Genomic DNA, 27,597 nt, shown 5'->3' with positions numbered 1-27,597 from the left:
GATTAGGATTTATCACTCCGATTGTCGGAGAGGTATCTTTGGGCCCACTCGGTAATGCACATCACTATAAGCCTTGCAAGCATTGCAACTAATGAGTTAGTTGCGAGATGATGTATTACAGAACGAGTAAAGAGACTTGCCGGTAACGAGATTGAACTAGGTATTGAGATACCGACGATCGAATCTCGGGCAAGTAACATACCGATGACAAAGGGAACAACGTATGTTGTTATGCGGTCTGATCGATAAAGATCTTCGTAGAATATGTGGGAGCCAATATGAGCATCCAGGTTCCGCTATTGGTTATTGACCGGAGACGTGTCTCGGTCATGTCTACATAGTTCTCGAACCCGTAGGGTCTGCACGCTTAAAGTTTGATGACGGTTATATTATGAGTTTATGTGTTTTGATGTACCGAAGATAGTTCGGAGTCCCGGATGTGATCACGGACATGACGAGGAGTCTCGAAATGGGCGAGACATAAAGATTGATATATTGGAAGCCTATATTTGGATATCGGAAGTGTTCCGGGTGAAATCAGGATTTTACCGGAGTACCGGGGGTTACCGGAACCCCCCCGGGGGTTTAATGGGCCTACATGGGCCTTAGTCGAGAAGAGGAGGGGCGGCCAGGGTAGGCGCGTGCCCCCTCCCCCTCTAGTCCGAATTGGACAAGGAGGGAGGGCGGCGCCCCCCTTTCCTTCCTCTCTCCCTCCTCCTCCCCCCTTCTCCTACTCCAACTAGGAAAGGAGGGAGTCCTAGGAGTAGGACTCCTCCTGGCGCGCCTCCTCCTGGCCGGCCGCCTCTCCCTCCCTTGCTCCTTTATATACGGGGCAGGGGGCACCCCATAGACACAACAATTGATCTCTTAGCCGTGTGCGGTGCCCCCTCCACCATAATCCACCTCGATAATATCGTAGCGGTGCTTAGGCGAAGCCCTGCGTCGGTAGAACATCATCATCGTCAGCACGCCGTCGTGCTGACGGAACTCTCCCTCAAAGCTCGGCTGGATCGGAGCTTGAGGGACGTCATCGAGCTGAACGTGTGCTGAACTCGGAGGTGTCGTGCGTTCGGTACTTGATCGGTCGGATCGTGAAGACGTACGACTACATCAACCGCGTTGTACTAACGCTTCCACTCTCGTTGCTATGCATCACCATGATCCTGTGTGTGCGTAGGATTATTTTTTTGAAATTACTACGTTCCCCAACAACTCCTCTGCTGCACGGCATAGGCGTCGTTCCTCCCCCGGCTCTGCGGTGGGGTCTAGCTTAGGATCGATGGAGTCCAGAGCGCGGCGGCAGTACACCTTGTGCTCCCAGATCCCGTCGAGGGGACTCGTAGGTGCAGAGCGTGGTGACAGTGCACCCCATGCTGGTGTAGAGCGCGACATCAAGGGGACACGTAGGTGCAGAGCGGGCGTCGAGGGACGCGCAGGTGCAGAGCGCTGCGTTAGGTCACCCCGTGCTCCTAGATCCTGTCGAGGGGACTCTGGCTGCGGCGAGGTCCGATAGCTGGGGCTCTGCACCCCTAGCCTAGAGCGACAGAGGAAGCACCACCGTGTGTGGGACTCCGGCCGCAACAAGGTCAGGCGGTTGGGCGCTCTCTCCCATTCTGTCAAGGTGCTCTGGCGGCAGCCTGCTCGTCTTGCGTCACAGACCATAGCGACGAGGAGCGTCTGGCGTTCGAGGCGGCCTGCTCGTGCTGCTTGAGCAGCTGCGTCCCGGACCAGAGCGCGAGCGGGTGAGCACGGCGGAGGCGCTGCTCCGGCGTTGTCCCGGCGGCTACCTCGTCTCCCACGGCATGGTGGGTGGTCTACACCGAGATGGGTGGGTGTGTGTGTGCGGGAGAAGAGAGAGGAAAAGGTGGAGAGAGATGGGATGGTGGGTGAATGGTAGATGGACCCAGGTCGAACATGAGAGGACACATACGGACGAGATTTGTGTCCGCTTCGAACCCAAATCGCGAGGAAATTTGATCCGAGTAAACACAAAACACCGGGAAAAAAATGAGATGGATCGTTGCCTTAGACCGTCTTTTTTGTCAGTTTCGATCCAAACAAAGTAACAAACGCGCCCGAACGAAATTGGTTTGTGCGTTGGAGTTGACACAAGGTACTACTACTTGTAGTATAAACCAAACATACCCTAAATCCCCTCCGTTTCTTTCTAGGATCGATCCGACCCACCCAGTGGTGCTGGACGGCGATGCCGTGCCGTGCCGTTCGGGCTACTATGCTCGCGGCCGTCCGATCCGCACATCGCCCTTCCATTCAGACATCCCCAACGACATTCCATCGCGAGCTCGCGAGGGCAGTCTGGTAAAATCCCCATGTCCCCCAAGCTTTGCCGCAAATGGTTAAAGAGCAGTGTCCCTTCGTGGCTTCGTCCACCTGCCCCTCCCTCTCTTTCTCGTCGCGTCCGTGTCCTGTCGCGCACCTCGCTTCTCTCCGCCCTCACCCAATCCCTCCCAAAACCCTCGCCGCCGCCCCAAAGGAGGAGCCTGAGCGCGATCCCACCGGCGGCCGCCGTCATGGAGGTGCCGGGCTTCGCCGATTCTCCGTGCCGCCCGAGGAGCGCGCGGTACGCGGTGAAGGGGTACCCCAACTACGCGGAGGAGCCCGACTTCTGCGGCCCCGCCACGCCGTGCCGTCCGCGGACCGCGCGGCATGCCCGGAAGGGGTGCCTCGACTACGCCGAGCCGCCCGATGCCCGCGCCGTCCACGCGCCGTGCCTCCCACGGAGCGCACGGGACGCCGACAAGGGGTGCCTCGACTACACCGAGCCGCCTGATGCTCGCGCCTCTGCCGCGCCGTGCCGTCCACGGAGCGCGCGGTATGCCGAGAAGGGGTACCCCGACTACGCCGAGCCCGATGACTTCACCGACTTCGCGCCGCGCCGCCCACGGAGCGCGCCGCACACCGAGAACGGGTGCCCGGACGACGCAGGGTCCGTCGGCCGCCTCGGGCACAAGAGGGACGAGGGAGGCGTCCCGGTAAAGAAGCCGGTGCTGCATTACGTAAGGAGGAAGCAGAGGGAGGCTGCCAAGGCCGCGGAGACGGCGGTGGACATGCTCGTTCCGTTGCTCCAGGGCATGGAGGTGGAGTCCGACGCGGGGGCGCTGGACGGGAGAAAGAGGCGCAGGACGGTCACCGCGCCCATGGCAACGGCGATGACTGCATGCGAGGTTTTGGCGCTGCCCAAGGACAACGAGGAGGTGGCGCCCGTGGATGGTGGGGCCGATGAGCATGGCGGTGGCGGCAAGAGCTGGAGGTTGCGTGTGAAGGAAACGCTGCGGGCTTTCAGCAGTAATTACCTTCACTTTGTGCAGGTCTCCCGGTCTCCTTAATTTTCTCGTTAACAAAAACATACTTCTGAATGTGGGCGCTGGGCATATTAAGGATTGTTAGTTAGTTTCTGAAAAAACAAAAGGGATTGTTAGTTTCCTATAGTGTTTTTAAGGCCTGGCATGGTTTGTGTCACAGGAGGAAGAGCAAAGGGAGCAGGCTGTAAGGCAAGAGCTGAAGGCCTCCAGGGCTCTCAAGCGTCAGGTGTGGCATTCTGTATCTTCTATGATAAACGTACAGTTTTAGCTGTGAAATTAGGGTCTCTTTGACCATGAAAGATTTACATGTACTGGTTGGTTGAACGTACCATGAATGCACAGTTTGAGCTGTGAAATTCGGGAGCATGAATATGAAGTTCATTCAGTTTTTTCACGCCATTCAGCTGAGTAACCTCGTACAGTCGTACTGTTGGCTGTTGCACAGAAAGTAGTCCGGCAATCATAGTGTTTGCTCATTTTCAGTTGCCTGAAATTCCATAAATCCCAGTCACCTAGAAGTTGCACAATTGGAGTAGGGCCAGGAGCTACTAAAATTGCAGTAATATGTGCACTTTTAGTACTGTGATTTTAGTGCTATGAGGTCTTTCCAGCAAAATGATTTATTATATGATCATATAATAAAATGATCCTATGTGCATTTTTATATTGAATCTGTAGTAGCTATGTGTGCATACAGGAAATATAAGGTGCGCGGAGCTTATAGTTCCCTGCTTGTTGCCCTTTTTTCTTGATCATGTCTTCATTCTGAAACGTATTGCTTGTTTGCGTTACCAGGTTTTTTCTCCTAAAATATTTTGCAGTCATTGTGCACATGGAAGCATATTGCTGTGTTGATCTACTGATTCTTATTTGAGTGTTTGCTAACCTGTTTTATATAGGCTTCTCTTTTTTTTTCTGAGATCACAGAGGCTTCTCTTTGATAAAAACATGTTTGGTAGAATGTACAATATGTGGTGAGTTCTGTGTGTTAGGCATTTCTTTCTAAAAGGCTTTTGTATGATCCTATTTCCATTTGTTTCTAACATTTTGTACATCTCAAATACAAATCATATTAACCCTAAAAAATACAAATCATATTAGTAATAGTCCATGTTGTGCATGTGATTAATAATCGGGAATTATGATGCGCGGACGTGTGGCACCGAATCTTACAGCGCGTCGCACTCTCCAGCGTGTGATCGACCACACTGCCGAGTCTGTGCAGGCTGATAATGACGTGCTGACGGCCTGGCCGACGTCCATTGCATCCAGCGCATCTAGGGGATTCGGCCCGTCATGCCATAGCGCAGTCCTTAATAATTAGGTGCATTTTGGTATTATAGATGCTTTACATATTTCTGTCCTCCGTTACTTACTCCAATATACTTCATTCTAAAATTTTGAAATACAATGGTTAACTTGGGTCCATGCGCGCCCCTTATGAAAAGTACAAATTTAAAAAATAGTATTAAAATTTAGGGTAACAAACCTGGTCAATTGTTCTACTCACACTCTTTTTTCTTTCTTAAGTTAAGGAATTTACAACAAGTCTCTTGCAAAGAAATCCTAAGTATTTTTTTGGTCAGGCGACACCCAGATTTGAACTGGGGAAGTTTTGCAAAGAAATGATATCAGTTGTACTCTTGTCGGAAAAAAAAACAAAATCGGACATCCAAATTACTTCAAACATGGTTTTTTAAGCACCCACTTTGTCTTTTTTTGCCAGAATACTGTGTCATTTCTTCGTGAAACTTCACACATTGACAGAACATGGGTCCATGCTCACTCTATTTTTTTTACTGTTCATAAGGGGTGCGCGTGGACCCATGTTCCAAAGGTCAACTCCTGAGAATTCTAGTATCTTGCAGTAAGTTTTCCTTAATTAAAATCTACATGGCTCCTCCCGTGTTGGAATTCGTTTATTATCTGTTTCCTCAAGACATAATTTACTTTGAGTGGTCCTGTCGATGATTTTTGTTTATTTCCTCATACAAATGTTTGATTTTATCACTTATGGAACAATAGATTCTGGGTAAATATGGGAAAACCAAGCCCTCGGCAAAGCATTAGCTCAAGAGGGTAAAAAATGCTAGGGATCGCAAATCAAAGATTGAAATATAAACTTTGACCAGTTATAACCCCCGTCCACACCGGCCCCTATCCACAATAAAATGCATTGCTGTATTTTTATTTTATTTCTGGCAGTTTGATACTTATTTCATCTATGAAATGCTTGGTACGATTTCGTAACCTTCTTTGCTTGTGAACATGGAAGGCTAACAACCAAGATGACGAAGGTTTTGAAGAAGTCAAACGGCCATCAAAGCACCCTGATTTGAAAGCATTAACAAAGGTACCTTCTTATTAATGATACTTAGAATTGTGGATTATAAATATTGCAAATTTATGTGAACCTGGAAATAAAACAGATGCAAGCGACCAATGCCGTACTTTATCCAGAGAAGAGGATAGGGCATCTTCCTGGTTAGTCTTTCATTTATTTTCAAAGAGGAAAATGTCTTATTGATTGATGAAACAGTTCTTGCTTACTTTCTTACTAGCTTTATAGAAATAACAATGTGAATTCGCTCATTGTCTTCTTTCTTAGGGGTTGAGGTTGGAGATCAATTCTACTCACGTGCTGAGATGGTTGTGCTAGGCATACATGGTCATTGGATGAAGGGTATAGATTATATGGGTTCGAAACATCAAGATAACGTAAGGCTAGTGGCATGGATATTTGAAATTAGCTGATAACACAGTAACACATTCGATAGTTCTATAGTGACCATGACATATTGGCTCATTAAATATGAAATCGACATTCAACTTGGTATGCTCTTGATTTATTTGATCCTAACCAAATTTGATCTGTATGCACTTGATTCATTTCATAATAGAAACGATAGCCTGCAAAATTTCATCCAAAAATATGGCTATCTGTGTTCTACGAAAAAAATGGCAAAACAATTTTTATGAAACACAAATTTCATATGTTTGATGATTTTTCGCAGGTTCTCATTTTATAACATACACCCACACCCATGATTTTTATTAGAATTTGCGGGGACATTGGGAGACAAAACCAGCCTTCACACCGTGGCCCCGGATTTTAGGGCTGTTTGCACCTTCAAAGATTTAGAAAGAGTTGGGGAATATCTATAGACTTAGGGAATGCTACAAAATGAATAACTGATTAGAAAAAACATGACAATTTGTGTTCTGTATTCCTTACATTCGCAAAAAATTCATGTGTTTTGGGAACTCCAAGATGCAAAAACAAGCTAGGGTACAAGTTAGACAATTCTAAAAATTTCAAGGTCTAATAACACATATGGTTTCATAGTTCAGTGTTCAACTCGAACCAAGGACCATGATCTAGGGTTTCAGATGAACTTTTTTAAAAGGCTCCCTGACCTAGATGTAAAATTAAACTTCAGTTCAGTATTGAATACATAAGAAGACGGGGAAATGGTTGCTCAAACAGAATTCACCCATTTTTCTTAGCTACATGCCCAAAAAGAAGGTTTGAACAATACGTCGCTCCTCGACGGCTAAGCCATGAACTAATAAATGCAATTTAACCCCAAATGTGACGGTGTCACCCACAAATCTCGATTAAAAGCCAGTAGAAATTATTTGTAGCTTTAGTACTCCCTAACACATGCTGCATGGCTCCTCTCTTTTTCCTCCCAAGCTAGCCAAACCCTAACACATGCTGCATGGCTCCTCTTTTTTTCCTCCCAAGCTAGCCAAACCCCATATTGTGAAATTAACACGACAATTTTTTTTCTCGAGAAAACGCAAAAGATTTGCGTTTCATTGCATTGAAAAGGAAGGGGTTTCAGTTACCTAGGAGGCAATTATATAGAGTGAGGGTGCTGCAATTAATGTACATCCCAGGTCTGGGGAATGAGGGCACGCAGGCCCAACGCGCCGGCTCTGGCCCAAAGGGTCGCCTCCTCCTTGATTTTATCCAGTAGACTAGCTATAGAAGGGCTGGCTCTGTCGAAGACGCAGTCGTTCCGATGCTTCCACAACATCCAAGGAATGAGTAGTGTCGCCGGGGCGAGGCCCTTGCGCATAGGCTTGGGCGTGTGCTGCCGCACGGAGAGCCACCAGGTGTTGGTTGATGGCTCACCATCAGGTGGGTTGCAGGGAACCCTTAGCCAGCTCAGGATTTCATACCATACCTGCCGGGAGAACGGGCAGGCGAGGAGGAGATGCCGGAGGGTCTCCGGCGCCTGGTCACAAAGTGGGCAGCACGCGAGGTGCTGCAAGCCGCGACGGGCGAGGCGGTCAGCGGTCCAACACCGGTCTAAGTGGGCGAGCCAATGGAAGAAGCGTACCCGGGGCGGCGCCCAGCATTTCCAAGTGAGTTTCCAAGCATCACATGCGGTGGATCCGTGGAACGTGGCAAGGTAGGCAGACTGCACGGTGTAGGTGCCTTTGGAGCTCCACTTCCAGAGTAGATGATCTGGCTCGGCGGAGAGCGTTGTGTGCTCAATCATGTGCCAGAGTTGCAGGTACTCGCCGATCTCTTGAATCCCAATGGTGCCCTGTATGTCACGCGCCCAACTGTTGGCCTGAAGGCCATCCGCCACCGTCCGCAGCTTGCGGCGTCTCTTGGGGATGCAAGAGTATAACGCCGGCGCGATCTCACTGACGGAGCATCCGTTAATCCAGCGGTCCTCCTAGAACAAGGCGAGCTGGCCATTGCCTATCTGCATGGTGGTCGAGGCAAAGAAAAAGGCGTGCTCGTCGGCGGAGAACTGCAGGTCAAGACCGCTCCAAGCCCTGGCGTTGCTGGTGCGGCTTAGCCACAGCCAACGTGTGCGGAGGGCGAGGCCTGTGCGCTCGAGGTCGTGGACACCAAGTCCTCCAAGCGAGATCGGCCGTGCGACGCGCCGCCAGTTGACATGGCAGTGGCCGCCGTTGGCTTCGGCGCGTCCGGCTCAAAGGAATCCCCTCTGTATCTTCTCCAGCGCCTTGATGATCCGCTTCGGTGGTGCTAGCGCCAGCAGCTGGTGGATGGGGATGGCGCTGAGCACGGCCTTGACAAAAGCAAGGCGGCCAGCCTTGTTCATGAGGCGCGCCTTCCAGGTAGGCAGCATGCCAGCAGTTTTGTCAACCACGGGTTGGAGCAGGGCAGCGGATGTGCGCTTGATCGTGAGCGGGATGCCAAGATATGTGATAGGCAGGTCCACGATGGGGCAGCCAAGTGCGTCGATTATGGGCGCCACGTCGTCGGCGTCGCAGCAGACGAGTGTGGCAGAGCTCTTCAGGAAGTTCACCTGGAGGCCCGACGCGCGTCCGAAGAGCTGCAGGACTCCTTTCACTGCCATGGTCTCGCCCTGGGTGGGGTGGCAAAATAGTATCACATCGTCCGCATATAGTGAGACAGCCGGGATCGGGCGCCGCGAGTGAAGCTGCTGCAAGATGCCCGTCTCGGTGGCTCAGCGAAGGAGACGGCTAAGCGTGTCTGTTAGAGTAGTCATTATGGTATACGACTTCTAGTCCAAGTCAGTTTTGTACCCCTACCCCAAGTCGGTTTGTACCCTCTTATATACTCTTGTATGCCGCACCAAATCATCAATAAGCAACAGTTTTATTCAGCTTTCATGGTATCAGATACCGATCCCAGGAGGTTTAGGGTATGGCTCCGCCAACGCCACCGCCGCCGCCGCCGCCCGGCTACTTCGAGCGCCGGGCCGCACTCATCGCCAAGGCTGCCAACGCCGCGGCCGCTTCTCTCTCGGCCCTCACCATAGCTCCATAAAACTACCCTGCACCCATCCTCGCCGCACCAATATCTCTTGCTGACACAATCTCCGACGTCAGCCCCTACATCCCCATAGTTCTTGATCTCGCCGTCCACAACTACTACCATTGGAGACATCTCTTCGATCTCCACCTCGGCCGCTGCAACCTGCGCTCGCATGTCGCCGCCAACTGTCTTCCCCGCCCCGACGATCCGCAATGGTTGAAAGACGATCTCGCGATCGTCCAGTGGTTCTACACCCGCATCACCACCGAGATCTTCAACATGCTCGATCACGACGGCGCCACTGCTGCCAACATCTGGCACTCCCTCCGTCAGCTCTTCCAAAGCAACACCGACGCTCGGAAAAACGCTCTCCACACCGAGCTTCGCAATATGGTGCAAGGAGACGCCCCGGTGAACCTGTTCTGCCAGCGCGTTAAGACCATTGTCGATGAGCTCCGCGAACTCGGCGATACAGTTAGCGACTCACAACTAATCAATATCGTCGTCGCCGGCCTCAGCGAAGACTTTGACAAGCAAGCCTCGTTCATACCGATGATACGGCCCCCTCCTACCTTCGCTGAAGTACGTTCCTTGCTACAACTCACGGCGGAAACACAAACTCGCAAGGACTCTCGCCCCAAGGTCTTTCATGCTGCGGCTCGTCCTCCTCTGTCGTCTACACCAGCGCCGCCTTCCAGGCCGGCTCCTGCCGCCGGGCCGTCCGCATCGTCATCTGTTGAACCGCCCCCAGGCTGGCGTCCTAGTCCGAACTACCGCGGCAAAAACCCTATCTACAGGCCACCGCCGACTCGTTCGGTTCCGCCTACGACATCACCAGCACCGAGTCCTGCACCACCCACCAGTGCTCCATCTGCGGTTGCATGGCGGCCTCCTCATGATCCTTGGACGGGGCTTGTTCAAGCATGGCCCATGCCCTGGTCCGCTCCGTCCACCCTCGGTGCTCCGCCGGCATACTCAGGTGCCTGGCAACCCGGCCTTCGGCCGCCTACTGGTGCTCCCGGGGTTCTCAACCCCCGACAGCCGACCAATGCCTATCACGCCGCCCCGACGTATGCTCCTTATGGTCATTACAGCACCGACGGCGGCGCCTACTACACACCTCAGCCGGCCCTGCTCCCGACGCCACCCCCACCATAGCCGGCCAATGCCTACTACACTCCCCAGCCGGCCCTACTGCCTTCACCATCGTATCCGCCGGCACTGCTTCCGACGCCACCCTCACCTGCGACGCCGAGCTGGGATCAAGCTGCCTTTCTCCAGGCCATGAATAACTTTGCTGCACAAGGAAACTCAGGTACGGATTGGATCTTTGATTCAGGGGCCTCTAGTCATATGTCTGCATCTAGTAATTGGTTATCTTCTTGCACTAAATCTCCTTTCCCTTCCATTATCCTTGGAGATGGATCATCTATTCCTATATATTGTGTTGGTCAGGCTCAACTTCCCTCTTCCACCAAACCTCTTTTACTTCGCGATGTTCTAGTTGCACCCGCCCTCATTAAAAATCTTATCTCTGTTCGCCAATTTACTTGCGACAATCTAGTTTCGGTTGAATTTGACCCTTTTGGTCTATCTGTGAAGGATTACCTGACCAAGGCCGAGATCGCTCGCTTCAATAGCTCCGGTGATCTTTATTCTCTTAATGGAGTTCCTGCCGCCACCCCTCCAACATCCATGCTGGCCTCCGTCGATCTCTGGCATCGTCGCTTGGCCATCCCAACCCCGCCGTCTTAGCTTCTATGCTTAGTGAATTTACCATACCATGTAATAGGGACTCTCATAATTCTGTGTTTTGCGAGTCTTGTCAATTAGGCAAACATGTGCGTCTTCCCTTTAGTTCCTCTAGTTCTTGTAGCACTTATCCCTTTGAATTAATACATTGTGATTTATGGACCTCTCCCATTGCAAGTGTTTCGGGTTTTAAATACTACCTTGTTATCCTAGATGATTTCACCCACTTTGTCTGGACTTTTCCTCTACGCAACAAATCCGAGGTCCATTCTATTTTCCTTAATTTTCAACGCTATGTGTCTGTTCACTTCTTCCTCCCAATTCGCTTTATCCAATGTGACAATGGCCGCGAGTTTGATAACATTAAAAATCGTACTTTCTTCTTACAACATGGCATCCTGCTTAGGTTCTCATGTCCCTACACCTCCCCTCAAAATGGTAAAGCAGAACGCTCTCTTCGCACCCTCAATGATATAGTTCGCACTCTCCTCATTCAATCATCTATGCCTCCCAAGTTTTGGGCTGAAGCCCTACACATGGCCACCTTCCTTCTAAATATTCGACCTTCTAAAACTAAACCCAACACTACTCCCTATTATTCCCTCTTTCTTTCCCACCCCGACTACTCCGCGGTTCGTGTTTTCGGCTGTCTCTGTTTTCCCAATGCCTACGCCACTTCTGCAAATAAATTGTCACCACGCTCTATCCCATGTGCTTTTCTCGGCTTCTCTGACGAGCACAAAGGCTATCGCTGTCTCGACCTTCACACCGGATACGTTCATGTCTCTCGTCATGTCACGTTTGCTGAGCACATTTTTCCTTTCTCACAACGCACTACTACACCATCCAACACCCCTAGCTCCGCAAACACCCCCTCTCCCCGTCCTTTCCAACTATATACTCCCCTACCTGCCGAACACAACTTATCACCACCACCATTAACACCCACCATAGCCAATCCCAACCATACACTCACCCCACCCGAGACGTCTCCAACACCCCCGACCCCTGCTTCCTCCCCAACACCCCCGGCCCCTACTCCCACTCCACCACCCAGCCCTGCTCCCACTCCACCACCCAGCCCTACTCCTTCGTCCGACTCTTCCGCTGCGCCGGACTCACCAGTACCCACCTTACCCCCTCGTGCTATTCCTACAGCAGCCCCGATTAATGATCATCGCATGCGTACTAGGGCCAAATCAGGATTTCATCAACCCCAAGACCGCCTAAACCTTCATACCTCCGTATCTCTCACTTCTCTTCCAAAGAATTACAAAACTGCTCTACTTGATCCCAATTGGGCCGCTGCCATGCAAGAAGAATATAATGCTTTACTTCAAAACAACACCTGGCAACTTGTTCCTCGTCCTCCCAATACAAATATTGTTTCTGGCAAATGGATTTTTCGCCAAAAGTTCCACTCCGATGGGAGCCTCTCACGATATAAAGCCAGGTGGGTTTGTCGTGGCTTTTCTCAGCAACAAGGAATTGATTACGAAGAAACCTTCTCTCCTGTTGTTAAATCTAGCACCATTCACACAGTTCTTAGTGTTGCTGTCTCCTCTTCATGGCCCATTCACCAACTTGATGTGAAAAATGCTTTCCTCCATGGTTCCCTTCAAGAAACTGTCTACTGCCAGCAACCTCTGGGTTTTGAAAATCCATCCTTTCCAACTCATGTATGTCTTCTTCAGAAATCTCTCTACGGTCTTAAACAGGCCCCACGAGCTTGGTTTCAACGCTTCTCCTCCTTCATTCAAACAATAGGCTTCACTCCATCTCTCTCCGACACCTCTCTTTTTGTGTATCATCAAACTTCTGACACTGCCTATTTACTTCTCTATGTAGATGATATCATTCTTACCGCCTCCTCTCAAAAGTTCTTAGATCATATTGTCTCTCTTCTTAGATCTGAATTTTCTATGACTGACCTAGGACTCCTTCATCATTTCTTAGGCATTGCTGTTGTTCGAGATTCCTCCAGCCTTTTTCTTTCCCAACGCCAGTATATTCTTGATCTTCTTAATCGTGCTGGTATGCTTGACTGTCAATCATCTCGCACTCCTGTCGATACTAGTTTTAAACTTTCGGCTACCGGTGAACCCTTTTCCGATCCTACTCTCTATCGTAGCCTAACAGGTGCTCTCCAATATCTCACCATTACTCGGCCTGAAATCTCTTTTGCTGTTCAACAAGCATGTCTCTATATGCATGATCCCCGGGTTCCTCACTATAATCATGTTAAACGCATTCTTCGGTATTTAAAAGGAACTCTCAATCATGGTCTCCACCTCAATAATTCTTCTCCAAACTCGCTTACCGCATACTCTGATGCAGACTGGGCTGGTTGTCCTGACACTCGAAGGTCCACTTCCGGTTTTTGTGTTTTTCTTGGTAACAATTTGATTTCTTGGTCTTCGAAAAGACAGGTTACAGTCTCACGTTCGTCGGCCGAGGCTGAGTATCGCGCTGTGGCACATGCCGTTGCAGATACAATCTGGATTCGGCAGTTACTCTCCGAGCTACATAGGCCTATTGAGCAGGCCACTATTGTCTACTGTGACAACATATCAGCAGTCTACATGACCAGCAATCCAGTTCAACACCGACGCACAAAGCATATTGAGATTGATATTCATTTTGTTCGTGAAAAGGTTGCTCTTGGTCAGGTTCGGGTGCTTCATGTTCCCTTTACGGCTCAGTTTGCTGACATTTTCACCAAGGCACTGCCTACTAAGCCGTTTCAAGATATCTGTTTCAGTCTCAACATCGTCGAGCCTGCCGTTGATACTGCGGGGGGATGTTAGAGTAGTCATTATGGTATACGACTTCTAGTCCAAGTCAGTTTTGTACCCCTACCCCAAGTCGGTTTGTACCCTCTTATATACTCTTGTATGCCGCACCAAATCATCAATAAGCAACAGTTTTATTCAGCTTTCAGTGTCGACCGCGAGGACAAATAGCTGGGGCGAGAGGGGATCGCCCTGTCGAAACCCACAGCGATGCCAAATGGTCGGGCCGGGCTTGCCGTTCAGGAGCACCTTGGTGCTGGCCGACGAAAGCAGAATGGCCAGCCAGTCCAGGAAGCGGTTGCCGAATCCGTATTGGCGCAATACCTCGAAAAGGAACGGCCAGCTGATCGAGTCGAAGGCCCGTGCCAAGTCGAGCTTCAACAGCAAGCGGGAGGCCTTGAGCTGATGGAGGAGGCGCGCGGACTGCCGGACGAGGACGAAGTTGTCATGTAATGAGCGTCCAGGGATGAACGCGTTCTGGTTCGCGCTGACGAGGGCATTGAGCTTGGGCGCGAGACGCAGCGAGAGGACCTTCGCGAAGATCTTGGCGACGAGGTGGATGAGGCTTATCGGCCTGTAGTCTCCGAGACAGCGAGAGTCCACGCGCTTGGGCAGCAGCGTGAGCAGCGCCTGGTTAAGGCAGCTGAAACCACGGCCCCGGAGCGCGTAGAGCTGCTGGAACACGTCGATGAGGTCCTGCTTGACGATGGGCCAACATGCGCGCAGGAAGTCAGCGGTGAAGCCGTCGGGGCCGGGTGCTTTGCGCGCGGGCAAGCGCTTGATGGCCTGCCAAATCTCCTCGGCGTCAAAAGGTGCATCAAGGTCGTCGAGATTGGCAGGCGTGATGAGGGCGAGGAGGTCCAAAGTGCACTCCCGGGGCGTGGCGGTGCCAAGCAGAGCGTCAAAGTGCGCGTAAGCTGCCGCGGCCATGTCTCCCTGGTCCGTGATGATTTCCTCGTCAACCATCAGGCTGTGCACCGTGTTCTTCTGCCGCCTATATGAGCATTGCCGGTGGTAGAAGGATGTGTTGGCATCGCCGTCTTTGAGGTTCGCAAGGCGGGCGCGTTGGCGAGCGATGGATCGCTCCAGGGAAGCAAGGCCTAGGTAGGAGGCCTTGATCTGGCGACGCAGCCAGTCTTCATGCGGGGACAAAGCTCTACTCTCCAAAGCAGTGTCAAGCCTGAGGAGAAGCTCGCGGGAGATCGCCAGCCTGAGGCGCACATTGCCCACGGTCCGCGAGCTCCAGCTAGTGAGCTGGCGCGCGGTGGCCTACATGCGCAACATGAATCGCCGGAATGGGTCCGCCACGTGGACGGAGTGCCATGCAGCCGCGACGACGTCGTGGAATCCGTCGAGGCGAATCCAGAAATCCTCGAAGTGGAAGCGCCGGTGTGGAGGCGTTATCGGAGAGCAGTCCAGGATCAGGGGGCTGTGGTCAGAGACGACGGAGGCGAGGCAGCGTAGGAGGCACGCGCTATGAAGCTCCTCCCAGTCCGTGGTGCAAAGCACCCGGTCGAGGTGGACAAGGGTCGGAGGCGACTGCTCATTCGACCAAGTGTAGCGTCTCCCGCTGAGGTACACTTCTTTGAGCGCTAGGTCGTTGAGCACGCGTCGAAAGCGACCCATCATGCGGCGGTTGAGTTCCCGTTGTTTTTGTCCTCGTCGCGATATATGAGGTTGAAGTCCCCGCACAACATCCACAGTCCGGGGCACTCGTCGCGAATGTCGCGGAGCTCTTGCATGAAGGCAACCTTGTCGTCGTCAAGTTGGGGCCCGTAGACAACGGTGAGCCACCATGGAGTGCCGAAGCCAGACGCGGTGGAGACCTTAGCAGACAAGGCGTTGGTGGTGAAAAAAGGATCGGTGATGGCCACCTCTCTACTCTTCCATGCCAACAGGATGCCGCCACGGGTCCCGTCCGCGGGCAAGTACACATAGTCGTCAAAATCCGAGCCAAGAGTCTCAAGGACAACCGACGAGCAAACTAACTGCATCTTAGTTTCTTGGAAGCAGGCGATCGATGCATTGGTGGTTACAACAAGCGACCGAATGGCGGTGCGGCGAGCGCGCGCGTTGAGGCCGCGCACGTTCCAAACCAGGACCTTGGGGGCGTGATCCATGGAGCAGAGATCGACGAGCAGGCGCGCCGGCGTAGCTAGGCCCCGATCGGGCTGCCAGCGACCACCGTGGTGATCGGCGCAACGGCGGGGTCGGAGGGGAGCTCGCGGCCTATCAACGCGGCCATGGCCGAGAGGACAGACATAGGGAGAGGCGTCGCAAAGAGCCCCTCGTAAGTCTTCATCTCCGTGGCCGTGATCTTCTGGTCTAGCCCAACGATCGCGAGGGTGCGCAGTACGTGGATTTGCGCACGTCTTTCGGCGGTAGGTGGAGCAGCCGCCTTGCATGTCGAAGCCGAGCCAGATCTTCCACGTCGCGGGGCAAAGTTGGGCGGGCATCGCCGCTGACGTTTCCCGGGAGTTGGAAGTGCGGCGTCGAGCTGCTTGGTGGCAGCAGCGAGGAAGTCGCCAAGGGTCCAGGTTGTGGTTGTAGTTGCGCCAGCGCGTGGACGTGTACGGCGCAGGGTCACTGGGGGCGAGGCGAAGCGCGTTGGAGTTCTCTCCACAGCGGGGCATGCAGCTTGGGTCGGGTGGGTGCATGCAGTCTGGGCCGGGTGGGCAGGTGGGCCGTCCAGGGGTGGCTGCGGCGTGGATGCGTTATCCAGCGCAGCCTCTCCCTCGTGTGGGGCCGCAGGGGTGGGGTCCATGCTTGGCGCGCATGGCGCGGCCGCGGGAGACTCCAGAAGCCCTTCCTCGTGGTCGCTTGGCGGGGCCTGCTCCGTGGCTTGGACCGGTGGGCCAGCATGCGCTAGTGGAGCAGGGTCCGTGGACCGGTCGGCGTGAGACAGCACCGCTGCGGGCGCTGACGGGGGCGAAACACCACTTTGCCCCGACAAAGGATCATCCTCGGGGGTGGGGATGGGCGAATCGGGCACCTCGCTGTCCAGCGACAAGTGGCCTGTGGGGCAGTCCTGGCCTGCGGGGCTGTCAGGATTGGCCTGGGCCGGCAGAGCTTTTGCAAGGCACCGGTCAAGTGGCCTGTGGGGCAGTCCTGGCCTGCGGGGCTGTCAGGATTGGCCTGGGCCGGCAGAGCTTTTGCAAGGCACCGGTCCTGCTCGTGAGGCGACAGCAGCGGTGCATGGTTCTCAGCCAATGGGGGCTGGCCATCAGACGTCGTCGGACCCAGCAACTCAGGATCAGAGGACGGGCCAGCGGGCAGCGGTGCAGCCTTGGCGATCCTTGCCGCATCAGCAGCGCGCTTTTTCTTTCCACCGCGCCTCCCTCTTTTGGAAAGCCGACGAGAGCGCAGCTGCCCGCCTGCTGTGGGCCAGGGCTCCATCGTCCTTCCCTGGGTACAGGCATGCAGCGGCATGGCTGCGTCCGTACGACGACGTTGGGCGGGCCATCGGGCGACGACGGCGATCCCATCGGCGCGGCCACGGTGATCGGAGGCGCGCCAACCGATGGAGTCGACCGCCATGCCGTCCGCGCGGCCGTCGCGGGCGTCAGACGTGCGCCGTCGCTTGCGGCTAAGGCGGCGGCCTCGGCCGCGACCAGACCCATCTCGGCGTGTCTCCTCACCGGCTTCGCCACCCGACGCATCATCACTAGGGCCGCCGCCGTTGCCGACAGCAGTCGAGGCGGCAAGCGCAACGGCGCCATCGGTGACCATGATAGACACGGGGTAGCTCAGTGTGCGGATGGTCGGCAGCGAGCCGCGTCTGGTGGCGGGGACGGATTCCACGATCTCCAGGACGGCCGCGCGGCGGATGCTGGCCGGCTCGTGCGTGCGCGCCGTCAACCGGAATACGGCGAGGTCGGCGCGCGAACGCGTGCTCGGGTGCAGTCGCTCAATCCAGCAGCTGGAACTGAAGTGAAATAGAAGTCAAGTTCAGTACCATAGTAGCCTACGAGTAAAATTTACTCAGGAGTGTTGCCTTTGTTTAAAAATTGGTATGTAAGTTGAAATATGATGCACTTCACGGCAATGAAATGATTTGACAGCATGCCATATAGAAATAGGTCATTGAACACTCATATAATGTCATTGTCTGTTTATATATATACACACACACAACATAAGTGGGTAAACATTTTAATGTCTTGATCGTACAAATATTTTCTATTTTTTGAGTAAGTTCATGTTAAATTATTTTATTTCACAGGACTTTGTCTAGCTGTTAATATCTGGTTGTATATTTTTTTTCTTTCTGATGTATTATCTGCAAAGCTCTATTGATCATATTATTTGTTAATATATCTATTCCATAAGAAAAAATGATTTATGTGGTAGTGTTGATCACTTGATTAAGCAGCCAGGGTATCAAGATTTAATTTTCCCTCTTGCCACCTGCATTGTAATGTCGGGGGCATATGAAGATGATTTTGACAAAGCTGACGAAATTATTTACACTGGCGAAGGAGGGAACAATTTGCTTGGCAACGGTCACCAGAAAACTGAACAAACATTGCTTCGGGGAAACTTGGCACTGAAGGTTAGTTCCCGGGTTTCCTTTGATTTTTATATTGTGCAAAAACCTATCTTGTTGTTTCAGTTTTTCTCTTTCTTGTATGTATAATCTATAGTCACACTTCAATTATAATGTGCTCAGACTTATTATTTTCTTGTTCCCATATAACATTTGTTTTCTTTCTTTCTTATATTTTTAATCTTATTTGAGTTGATTTTTTTTTTCAAAAGGAGGTTAAAACCCCCAGCCTGCATCATTGCAATGCACACAGCCATTGATTGCATCACCAAGTTTAGAGTAGCTTATGCTCATCCTTTTCCAAGAATTAGTTCTCTTCCAAATGCTAATAGTCGCCTCTTACTTCTATTAAAGGTTGAATAGCTTCCATTGCAATTACCAGTTCTCTTTGCAATCTACCACCTCCGTCTCAAAATATAAGACGTTTTTGCAGTTCGTCTTATATTTTGGGACGGAGGTAGTACTTCTCACAGTTTTTGTTCTTCGTATTGATTAACCTTTTCTGCTGGCTCTTGAGTGACATAATTTAATATTGTGCAGAATAGCAAGGATAATGGCAACCCTATACGGGTTATTCGTGGCCATATAGAAAAGAACAGCTACACTGGAAAAGTGTACACCTATGATGGATTGTACAAGGTTTTTATCTCCTAGATAATCTTCATATCAAATATCTGTTTGGTACCAAGTGTATGTAGGCTGATAGTTTTGAGCTAATCATCTAAACTAGCGAATTAGTGTGATATTTTTATTTTGCCAAAGAGTCACCTAGTGTGATCTTATTATCAAATATAACCTCTGTCTGGAATTAACTGTCACTGAAATGAGTGTAGACGCGTTTCAATGTGTAGATACACTCATTTCAGCGACAGTTAATTCCGGACGGAGGGAGTATATGTATATCTATTCAAATATTTCTTCCATTAACTTCAGGCTCTAGTCTGAAGCAAAATTAAGTATTTCATCAGCGATAGTTGCAGTGATATTGCCTCCTGTTATATGTCTTATCTTTACTGCTTCTGAAACTTGAACATGTCTCATGATTGCATCTTGAGTAACTTATTTTATGACTACAAATGTTACATAGGTAGTGGATTGCTTGTCAGAGAAAGGAGTGCGCGGGCATTTGGTTTTCAAATTCAGATTGAAGCGTCTTGAAGGTCAACCACCTTTGACAACTTCAAGGGTAGAGTTTACAATCTCAAGCTGATTTCAGCCCCCTATCTTGTTTTCGATATCTCTGTATTCTTCTTTTTGCAGTATAAAAGCATTTGTATCAACATTTCAATCTACTATAGTATTATTATTGACTGAACTAGGTTCCAAGATCATGGTTGTAATCAGATGCTCATTTGTGGCTGGATTTTTGTTGAATGCGTATGAAACAAAAATCATGCGGAAAGTAAAGAAAACTCGAAAATAACCGAGTTGACTGGGAAACCGCTGTGAACTCAGAAGCGTTCTAGGAAACAGGAGATATCATTTTTTTACTGCTATTGTTCTTACAATTCGGGATCACAGGTGTTCTTAGAATCCTGAATCACACATGTAGTTTGTGCCTTTTCTTTACTGTGTATTTTTCTCACAGAAGAACTTGTTGTGCTTGGATCTTTCAGTTCAATTATCCAGCAATTTCCTAGTACTTGATGCTGGTCAGGAGTCTGAAGATTCAGCTCCCCTCTATTAAATTTCTCACCCTCTATAAATAACATAATATCGACTCTCTTGACTGACAGACTATTGTACTCATGTTTCAAATCCTACGTTTGAAAAGTGATTTCCGTTCCACTTAGTTTCCTTTTACCATGATGCTTTCTTTAGTACTCCCTCCGTTCCTAAATATATGTCTTTGGAGAGATTTCACTATGAATCACATACGGATGTATGTAGATGCATTTTAGAATGTAGATTCATCCATTTTGCTCCGTATGTAGTCCATAGTGAAATCTCTACAAAGACTTATATTTAGGAACGGAGGGAGTACTTATTTACCTTTTAGCTTCTTATAAACACATATATGTGCAGGTGCTGTTTAATCGTGGAGATGTTCACATGCCAATTTCTGAATTACCTGGGTTTGTTATTTGAGCACTGACCATATTGATTTATCCTCAGTATTCATACTCTTTTGTCTTTTCCCTCCGGGTCTTACTATTTGTCTTTGAGTTTGTTCAATAGGTTGGTTTGTCGGGACATCTCTTATGGGCAAGAGAACATTCCAATTCCTGCTACAAATTTAGTTGATAACCCTCCTGTTCCTCCATCTGGTATGCTACAAACTTCTATTTATCCCCTTTAACTAGCTCTCCTGTCCATCGTTTTACCTGTTTTTATCATATATGTGATTTTGGCCGCTAATCTTCTGTTCATGCCGGATGCTTGCTTGTTGCTTTTAATGTTTGGAATTAGCTGATCTTTTTCTGACATGTGTTACTTGTATTGCTTGAGTTTCTTGCTTTTCACAAATATTCAGCACACACACTATAATGATTTTATCTGCGTCATGCCTTTTGTAGGCTTTGTGTACTCTAAGTCACTGCAGATTCCAGAATATATCAAGATACCAGCTGACAGTATTGGTTGCAACTGCAAAGGAGATTGTTCTAGCTCTACACACTGCTTGTGTGCTGTTCACAACGGTTCTGATCTACCATATGTGTCCAGACAAAAGAAATTGAGTGCTAAGCACGTGGATTCTACACATAAGAATATTGGAAGGTAAAATTTTGCATTGAAGATCATTGGGCTTTTAGCATAATGTAATGTCAAAAAACATGTTTATGGTAATATTTGCCTACAATGGGAGGTGGCAATGGCGCTTCAAGTTTTCAGGGAACGAAAAGGAATGTTTATCATGTGCTCTTTGTTCTTGGGCTGCAGCTCTTCTTTAATCAGTTGTGTAATCTTTAGGTTGGTGGAGCCCAAAGCAGTTGTGTTTGAGTGTGGTGCTAATTGTAGCTGCCACTGCAGCTGTGTAAATAGAACATCCCAGCAAGGATTGCAATACCACCTAGAGGTAATACTTTTCGTAGTCTCTTATTTTCTTTTATGTGTTACTCCGTGTATCCTTATTTCCTTCAGTCAGGTTTATAAGTCGAGCAAGGGTTTTAGGTCTTTAATTTGACTACCAAAACTTGTGTTATATGCCCACAAAAAATATATCTTCAGATTCGTCGTCGAGTGAAGTTTCTAAATATCTTCCTTTGGCATATTAGACATGTTATATGTTAGTCAAGTTAAAGACCTAAAATTTCATGCCTGACTTATATACACGACTGGAGGGAATATATTGCATTGCCTTGGAGATTAACAATCAAAATGTAAATTCAGGTGTTCAAAACTGAGCTAAAAGGTTGGGCTGTAAGAACGTGGGACACTATTCTTCCTGGGGCACTCATCTGTGAATACACTGGGGTATTGAGGAGGAACGCTGAAGTTGAAGGTTTGCTGGACAACAACTACATATTTGATATAGACTGTCTTCAGACCATTAAAGGCCTGGATGGGAGGAAGGTAATGCATTATTCTCTTCCGTTTGCTGGTTTCAACTTTGGAGCTGAATTGTTGTATGCTCAATGCCTCGATTTAATGTTATTTCTCCTAGTTGCCAACTTACCATAATAAAACCAAGGATATATTACTGTGATGCACTACTTCTAGTTCTCAATACAACTGTTCTCTGTTAGAAGGGAAAGGTGAAAGTGATATCATAATTGTCTTCGACTAGTAAAGTTGTTTACCTCATTGCTTGAAGCTTTGATTTGCATCTTTCTAGAGCTAGTAATTGGCCTAGATTTGGTTGGGACAGATGGAGCAGCATATCCTGTAAAATGAAATACTATAATGTCCTCCACCTGAAGATGTCATTTTCTTCCCTTTCCACAATGTCATGTATTGTGTATTAACATATCATTACCATGATATTTACTCGTTATTTTTCTACAGCAAAGGTCTGGCTCAGAACTGCATATGGCATCTCTTCAAGACGAGCATGACTCCGAGGCTTCTCAAGCCCCAGAGTATTGCATTGATGCTGGTTCCATCGGCAACATTGCGAGGTTCATAAATCATAGCTGCCAACCGAACCTTTTCATCCAGTGCATATTGAGCTCACATAGAGATATCAAGCTAGCAAAAATCATGCTTGTTGCAGCTGATACCATACCACCTCTTCAGGCGAGTCTTTGTGACTAAAACTTAATTGTTTTTTTCAAAGAAAGTTAACTCTGTAAGATGTTAACCATGAAATTCAGTGATAGTTGAATCATAACTATTGAAGCCTTATTGTTCAGTTATTTGACCTGTTAACCTTAATGTGTTGATTAGTTAGTAATTCATTCATTTTCCCATGGTACGTTTTACTTTTTGCCTGGTCATCCTAAGTAGCACGAACTTACTATATTGATGAATTGATATATCTGATAAACACATAGATGTCTTAGAGTAGAACCAACTCCCAGAAAGGTAAACTTGTGTTACTTTAAAACTCGGTGAGATAGTTGAATCACAATCACTCAAGCTTTATGTTCAGTTATTTGTGGTACTTATTTATTTTCATTTAGTAATTCATTCATTTTCCATGTTACATTGCTGCTCAACCATGTTTGTGGTATCTCAAAAAAAAAAACCATGTTTGTGGTAGATCATCTTAAGAAAATTGAACTGCTCTTTGCCCCTATTTGTATTATTAGTAAGCTGTTACCTCTGTCTAAAAAGATAGATGTTTCATGAATAGCACTGAAAACGTGAACATGGCCATTGCTTTTGTCAAGTATGTTTACAGAATTATGAAATAAATTTGTTTCAACGTCATCAAATATTTGGTGAAATGTCTACAGCATCATTTTAATATTGCCGACCCCAAAATTTCTAGATACACTAGAGATCAAAGTGAGAAAATTTGATCATACACATTCTAAGGCGTTATGTTTTTTTAGATAATGGAAGCTTCTTTTTTTACTCCCGGCCTATGGATCATAGATACATGCACCCATACTAAGGCGATATGTATTTTATGAATTGGTTTTGCAAACTGCTGTTAAGTTGACCATTAGTAGATACTGAAACATAATCAATTATATCAATTGTACAAGTGAGGGCACATGACACCTTTTATCTTCCTGCTGTTTCACCTGCCTATGGATTGCTGACTTGACTGTACTTGTTGCAGGAACTCTCGTATGACTACGGGTATGGCATGGACAGTGTCATTGGTCCAGATGGCAATGTTGTCAAGTTAGCTTGCCACTGTGGTGCCTCTGACTGCCGAAAGCGGCTCTATTAGGTTATTTGACAGCGCCATAGTGCTTCATGGGAAACTCCAAGTTAGCTTGCTACTGTGGCACCTCTGACTGCCGAAAGCGACTATATTAGGTTTTTTGACTGTGTCATGGTGCTTCTAGGGAAACTCTTAACATTATTACTCTTCATAGGACGCCATGCCATGCTTGCTGTGTAGCGCAAGGGTAGTACCCAGGCGAAACATTTCATTTTGTGTAGATGACATGCTTGTTGTGCTACTTAACCGACATTCAGCCAATAGCATGACTAAATTAATATATTATGGGGTTTCCTTTTTCTACATTTTCTTTGCATTTCTTGTTTGCATTATTTATGTTTGTGTGATATATCTGTGATAGTTTTCTTTGCTTGGTCTTGTTTAAAAATGGGAGGGGATGATTAATGGCTCATAAGGAGACCTTTATACTGTCTCCAAAAAGGAGGAGACCTTTAGCCAGCATACTTTGATTTGTTGGAGCCAATACCATGTTATGAACAATTTCATTCTTCAGACTTTTAAGCTCCTGCCAGGCGCAAGGGTAGTCTGACTTACCCAAACTGCCCTCATGAGTAAATCTGTAGTAGTAGTACAAACTTGTACATGGTGTACCCTTGTATGGTTTGGAAGCCATATGTGGGTTGGTTCTGAAGCCCACACATTTGTCCTGCAACTGCAACTGCAACTGTAAGAGAAGCCTTGATGATGGAAAAACATCAGATTAGTGAATCGCACTGCTGACCGTCGAAGGATCCAAGAAGTTCCTAGCCAGCTATGTGGATTTGCTCCAGACGGGCGCTGGATGGGTGATGCCGCTGGCCAGGGCCATGGATTTGTTCCAGCGATGTGTGGAATTGTTCAAGAGCGTATGGCTGCATGCATCCCCACGGGTGGGCAAGCACTTGTTTCGGTCTGGCCTCCCCTCGCCGGCGGACGGGCGCTCAGGCGGTGGTGGTGATCTAGATTTTGATTGGCCTATTTGGTGGTGGATGCAAACTACGTAGCTTTGACCTCCTGCGGCTCCATGGCGGCTGTGGCCACTGGAAATCTTCGTGAGGGTTCATCTCTCCAAATTCGGTGCTTCGGCGATGAGATGCAAACTATGGATGGCGGCTTGACGCAGAGGAATGGTTGTGTAGCGGCAGCGTTCGTACCGCGTGTAGCTGCTCGGATTGCGGAAAAGTGGTGGCGACGTCACATGAATGACTACAATGGTGGTGCTTCTCGAGCACCTAGTATCGAGCTGCGGGGTGAAAGCCCAGGTTTGACCCGAATTGGTTATACCTGGCAATGGCGACATTCATACGTCGTTACCTTGTTGAAGGCATTGCTCGGATATGCTCGGACCGTTTCTTCAGGGTGAAAACCTAGATTCTATCCTTCGGTGGTTGGATCCGGTGACGCAGGCGCCTAAGCGTTGCTCCTTTTGTGAAGGCGTTGCTGTTGAAGAATCTCGTCGTTCACGTGTTGTCATGAGATGGTTGGTGCGGATATGGTCTTTCCTATAGTTTGCCGATCAAGGATCTGATCACTTAGTTTTATTTTTTTGCCTCGCATATGCATAGCTTAGGTCTTATATGACTTTGCTATTTGCCCGCGTGTGCTTTTGTGTGTGTTAGTATTGGTTGTGTGCATCCTAGTTATGCAGAGGCCGGGTGTGTGAAAATCCGCCCTTTATCGAAAAGCTATGTGGATTTGCTACTGATCATTGAGCAATTTCTACATGCAGAGGAAAGAAGGTGCTAAGCTGATACATATCGAAGGGCGCCACCGCCCTTGGACCTAAACTCACGAGGAAGTCGATGCGGGTGCCACTGCCACCGCCAGAAGATCACATTAATCTCAACGTCGACGGCCCCTTCCAGGCGGCTGATGGCACAGTGGACACTGGTATGATAGTGCGTGATCACCGTGGTGGTGCCCTGGCGGTCGTTACAGCTGTGTGCTGAACCTTGGTACGATCTGTGCAGATGACCCTTAAACTGATACCTCTTGAGGAGTCTCGATGATTCAGTCCGTGGATGTTCACCTCTCATGTTATGCATCCCAGGTTGCAGAGATAAAGGTGTTGCTCAATGGAGAGAGATGGATGTTAGCGTTAGGAAAATTCCTAGAAACCAAAACTTGGGTTATTGCTACTGTTCGTAGGTCTACAGGCTCGTACTGTCTGCTGGCTCGGCAATTACCCGCTGGAGCTAACTAACTGACGCGGAACGCATCCTCCTCCACGTTTGATTAATATCAAGGTTTCATCAACCTTGGGGGGAGGGGTTCAATGCATAAACATTAGGTCTAATGTAATCTTGTTCCACTTTGCACTAGGTAGCATCACCATGTTTTGAGCACTGTTATTTAAACGCTTGGTGGATGCTATTTTGGTTTTCAGGTATACAGAATCAAATTCAGTTCAGTTCAATGCATAATATGGCTTTCAGGTTCCAGGGAAAGATGGCAACAGGAACAGAGATACATAATCGCACCGACTACCAAGTACTACTACCAACGATGGCGTCCATTTCGGGGCCGAACAAGATTAGACATAGACACGAAACAAGGAAGACAAAGACAGTAACTGAATGAAACAACGCGAAGGCACGAAATACCCTCACCAATCGTCGAGCAGGGCAGGCACATGGATACATCGAAACAGAAGCGCAGGAATGCAGTGCAGGCCGCGACCTAGTCGATGATTATGAAGGCAGTCTCCCCCTCGCCGCCGCAGAGCGACGTGGCCCCGGTCGCCTGAGGGGCCGCCGTCGCGCTCTGCTCGCCGCCCGGGGGCAACGTGGCCCCGGTCCCCTGAGGCGCCGCCTTCGGTTTCTCCTCGCCGTTGCAGTAGCCGAACGATTTCGTCACGCGGTCCAGGAACTCGTTTAGCCGCGGCTCCTGGACCGGCGAGTCCTGCACCGCCTTCGCGTTCTCCTCGCCGTCGCCGAAGCCGAACGACCTCGTCACGCGGTCCAGGAACTCGCTCAGCACCGGGTCGTTGACCGGCGAGTCCCGCACGCAGCAGACCTCGTCGACGCCGACCTCGTCCAGGCCGCCGCGGAGCGGCCCGTCCGTCCACCGCACTGTGAAGCGGCACGCGCACCGCTCCTCGCCGCCCACGGTGACGTGAGCCGCTCTTTTCACCTGCATATTTGGTCGGCGCTTGTTGATAAAGCATAACATACATGCGTGTGGAAGGAAGTGAGGACGGCGCAGCGCGAAGGGCGTACGGAATCAAGGATGGCGTCGTAGTACTTGCGCTCGCCGTTGGACATGGCGCGGAGGACGCAGAGCAGCTGGCCGCGGCGGAGGTCGCCGCAGCGGGCGTCCTCGAGGGGCGGGCTCGCCGGGCGGAACCTGGTGCGGAGCGCGGTCACGTCGCCCGGGGAGGCGAGGTCGGCCGTGTTTGGGTCGTGCCACTCGTCGAACTCCTCGCGGAATTCCTCGAACATGACGCGCAGCGAGTCGCCCTGCAGCGCCATGCGCGCGCCGTACCACGCGCCGTCCTTTGCGCGGTACTCCAGGCGGGGAGGCCGCCGGCGCGGCGGGGCAGGGGCAGGGACCTTCCGGTTTCGTGGCGTCGGCATTGCCGCGGTACGGTGGGAGTGGCGGCGCTTGGGGTAGTTGGAGCACGGGGAGGGGGTTTCCCGATGTTTTCTAATCGTCAAGCGTCTCGATCTTTTATTACTCCCCCCTTTCTCATACTCTTGCACCTCCCTCCGTTCCTAAGGTGTATTTTTTTTTCAAAAACACTAACGCCCACACGTGTAGGCGTCTGGCAACTCGTCCACATGCATGGATCCTAGTCCAATCAATTATGCACGAATCTTGGCATGTTCTAACAGTTTTTATGTGCCACATAGGACTAAGATGGTGCGTGGCATTCATCCGGTCGCCCACACATCCTTTTTACCACACTGGAGCTGGTGTGTGGGCGTTTAGCAATTCGCCCACACACCAGTTTTCACGCACGCAGAGGGGGATGGTGTGTGGGTGTTTATCACTTCACCCACACGCCCGTCTACTCGCCCACACCCAAAGCTGGCAGTTGCCATGTGTTTCTGCAGGGTACATGGCAACTGCCCTAGCTTTGCTTGTAAGCAGATGTCAACTCTCTTTCACCCGAGTTGCCATGTGTTTTTGCATGGTAC

The 27,597-nt window shown here is 49.7% G+C and overlaps 3 protein-coding genes across 3 annotated transcripts; 2 read left to right on the top strand and 1 right to left on the bottom strand.

The window, feature by feature from the left end:
• Positions 1-2,346: 2,346 nt before the first annotated feature.
• Positions 2,347-6,225, top strand: LOC123181856 (uncharacterized). Its single transcript, XM_044594254.1, has 5 exons — positions 2,347-3,329; positions 3,484-3,549; positions 5,599-5,676; positions 5,753-5,807; positions 5,932-6,225. The coding sequence occupies exons 1-5, from the start codon at positions 2,532-2,534 to the stop codon at positions 6,075-6,077; spliced, it is 1,143 nt and encodes a 380-aa protein (XP_044450189.1). The 5' UTR covers positions 2,347-2,531; the 3' UTR covers positions 6,078-6,225.
• Positions 6,226-18,051: 11,826 nt separating this feature from the next.
• Positions 18,052-23,464, top strand: LOC123159176 (histone-lysine N-methyltransferase, H3 lysine-9 specific SUVH4-like). Its single transcript, XM_044577009.1, has 10 exons — positions 18,052-18,186; positions 18,721-18,819; positions 19,268-19,366; positions 20,206-20,255; positions 20,359-20,447; positions 20,697-20,898; positions 21,091-21,196; positions 21,511-21,693; positions 22,126-22,356; positions 23,351-23,464. Exons 1-10 carry the CDS (start codon positions 18,052-18,054, stop codon positions 23,462-23,464), a joined length of 1,308 nt encoding a protein of 435 aa, XP_044432944.1.
• Positions 23,465-25,847: 2,383 nt separating this feature from the next.
• On the bottom strand, positions 25,848-27,126 carry LOC123169542 (uncharacterized). Its single transcript, XM_044587415.1, has 2 exons — positions 26,677-27,126; positions 25,848-26,590 (listed from the first exon to the last, which is right to left on the bottom strand). The coding sequence occupies exons 1-2, from the start codon at positions 27,031-27,033 to the stop codon at positions 26,138-26,140; spliced, it is 810 nt and encodes a 269-aa protein (XP_044443350.1). The 5' UTR covers positions 27,034-27,126; the 3' UTR covers positions 25,848-26,137.
• Positions 27,127-27,597: the final 471 nt, after the last annotated feature.

The sequence above is a fragment of the Triticum aestivum genome, chromosome 1D (genome assembly GCF_018294505.1).
Source record: "Triticum aestivum cultivar Chinese Spring chromosome 1D, IWGSC CS RefSeq v2.1, whole genome shotgun sequence".
Lineage (NCBI taxonomy): Eukaryota > Viridiplantae > Streptophyta > Magnoliopsida > Poales > Poaceae > Triticum > Triticum aestivum.
This window is presented reverse-complemented; position numbering and strand designations above follow the sequence as displayed.

Excerpts from the sequence above, each read along its gene's own strand:
- LOC123181856 (XM_044594254.1), top strand. The coding sequence starts at position 2,532 with ATGGAGGTGCCGGGCTTCGCCGATTCTCCGTGCCGCCCGAGGAGCGCG. Across the intron at positions 3,330-3,483 it reads ATTACCTTCACTTTGTGCAG|GAGGAAGAGCAAAGGGAGCA; the intron begins GTCTCCCGGTCT and ends TTTGTGTCACAG. Across the intron at positions 3,550-5,598 it reads CCAGGGCTCTCAAGCGTCAG|GCTAACAACCAAGATGACGA; the intron begins GTGTGGCATTCT and ends TGAACATGGAAG.
- LOC123159176 (XM_044577009.1), top strand. The coding sequence starts at position 18,052 with ATGTCGGGGGCATATGAAGATGATTTTGACAAAGCTGACGAAATTATT. Across the intron at positions 19,367-20,205 it reads CACCTTTGACAACTTCAAGG|GTGCTGTTTAATCGTGGAGA; the intron begins GTAGAGTTTACA and ends ATATATGTGCAG. Across the intron at positions 22,357-23,350 it reads ATACCATACCACCTCTTCAG|GAACTCTCGTATGACTACGG; the intron begins GCGAGTCTTTGT and ends TACTTGTTGCAG.
- LOC123169542 (XM_044587415.1), bottom strand. The coding sequence starts at position 27,033 with ATGCCGACGCCACGAAACCGGAAGGTCCCTGCCCCTGCCCCGCCGCGC. Across the intron at positions 26,591-26,676 it reads ACGACGCCATCCTTGATTCC|GTGAAAAGAGCGGCTCACGT; the intron begins GTACGCCCTTCG and ends CCAAATATGCAG.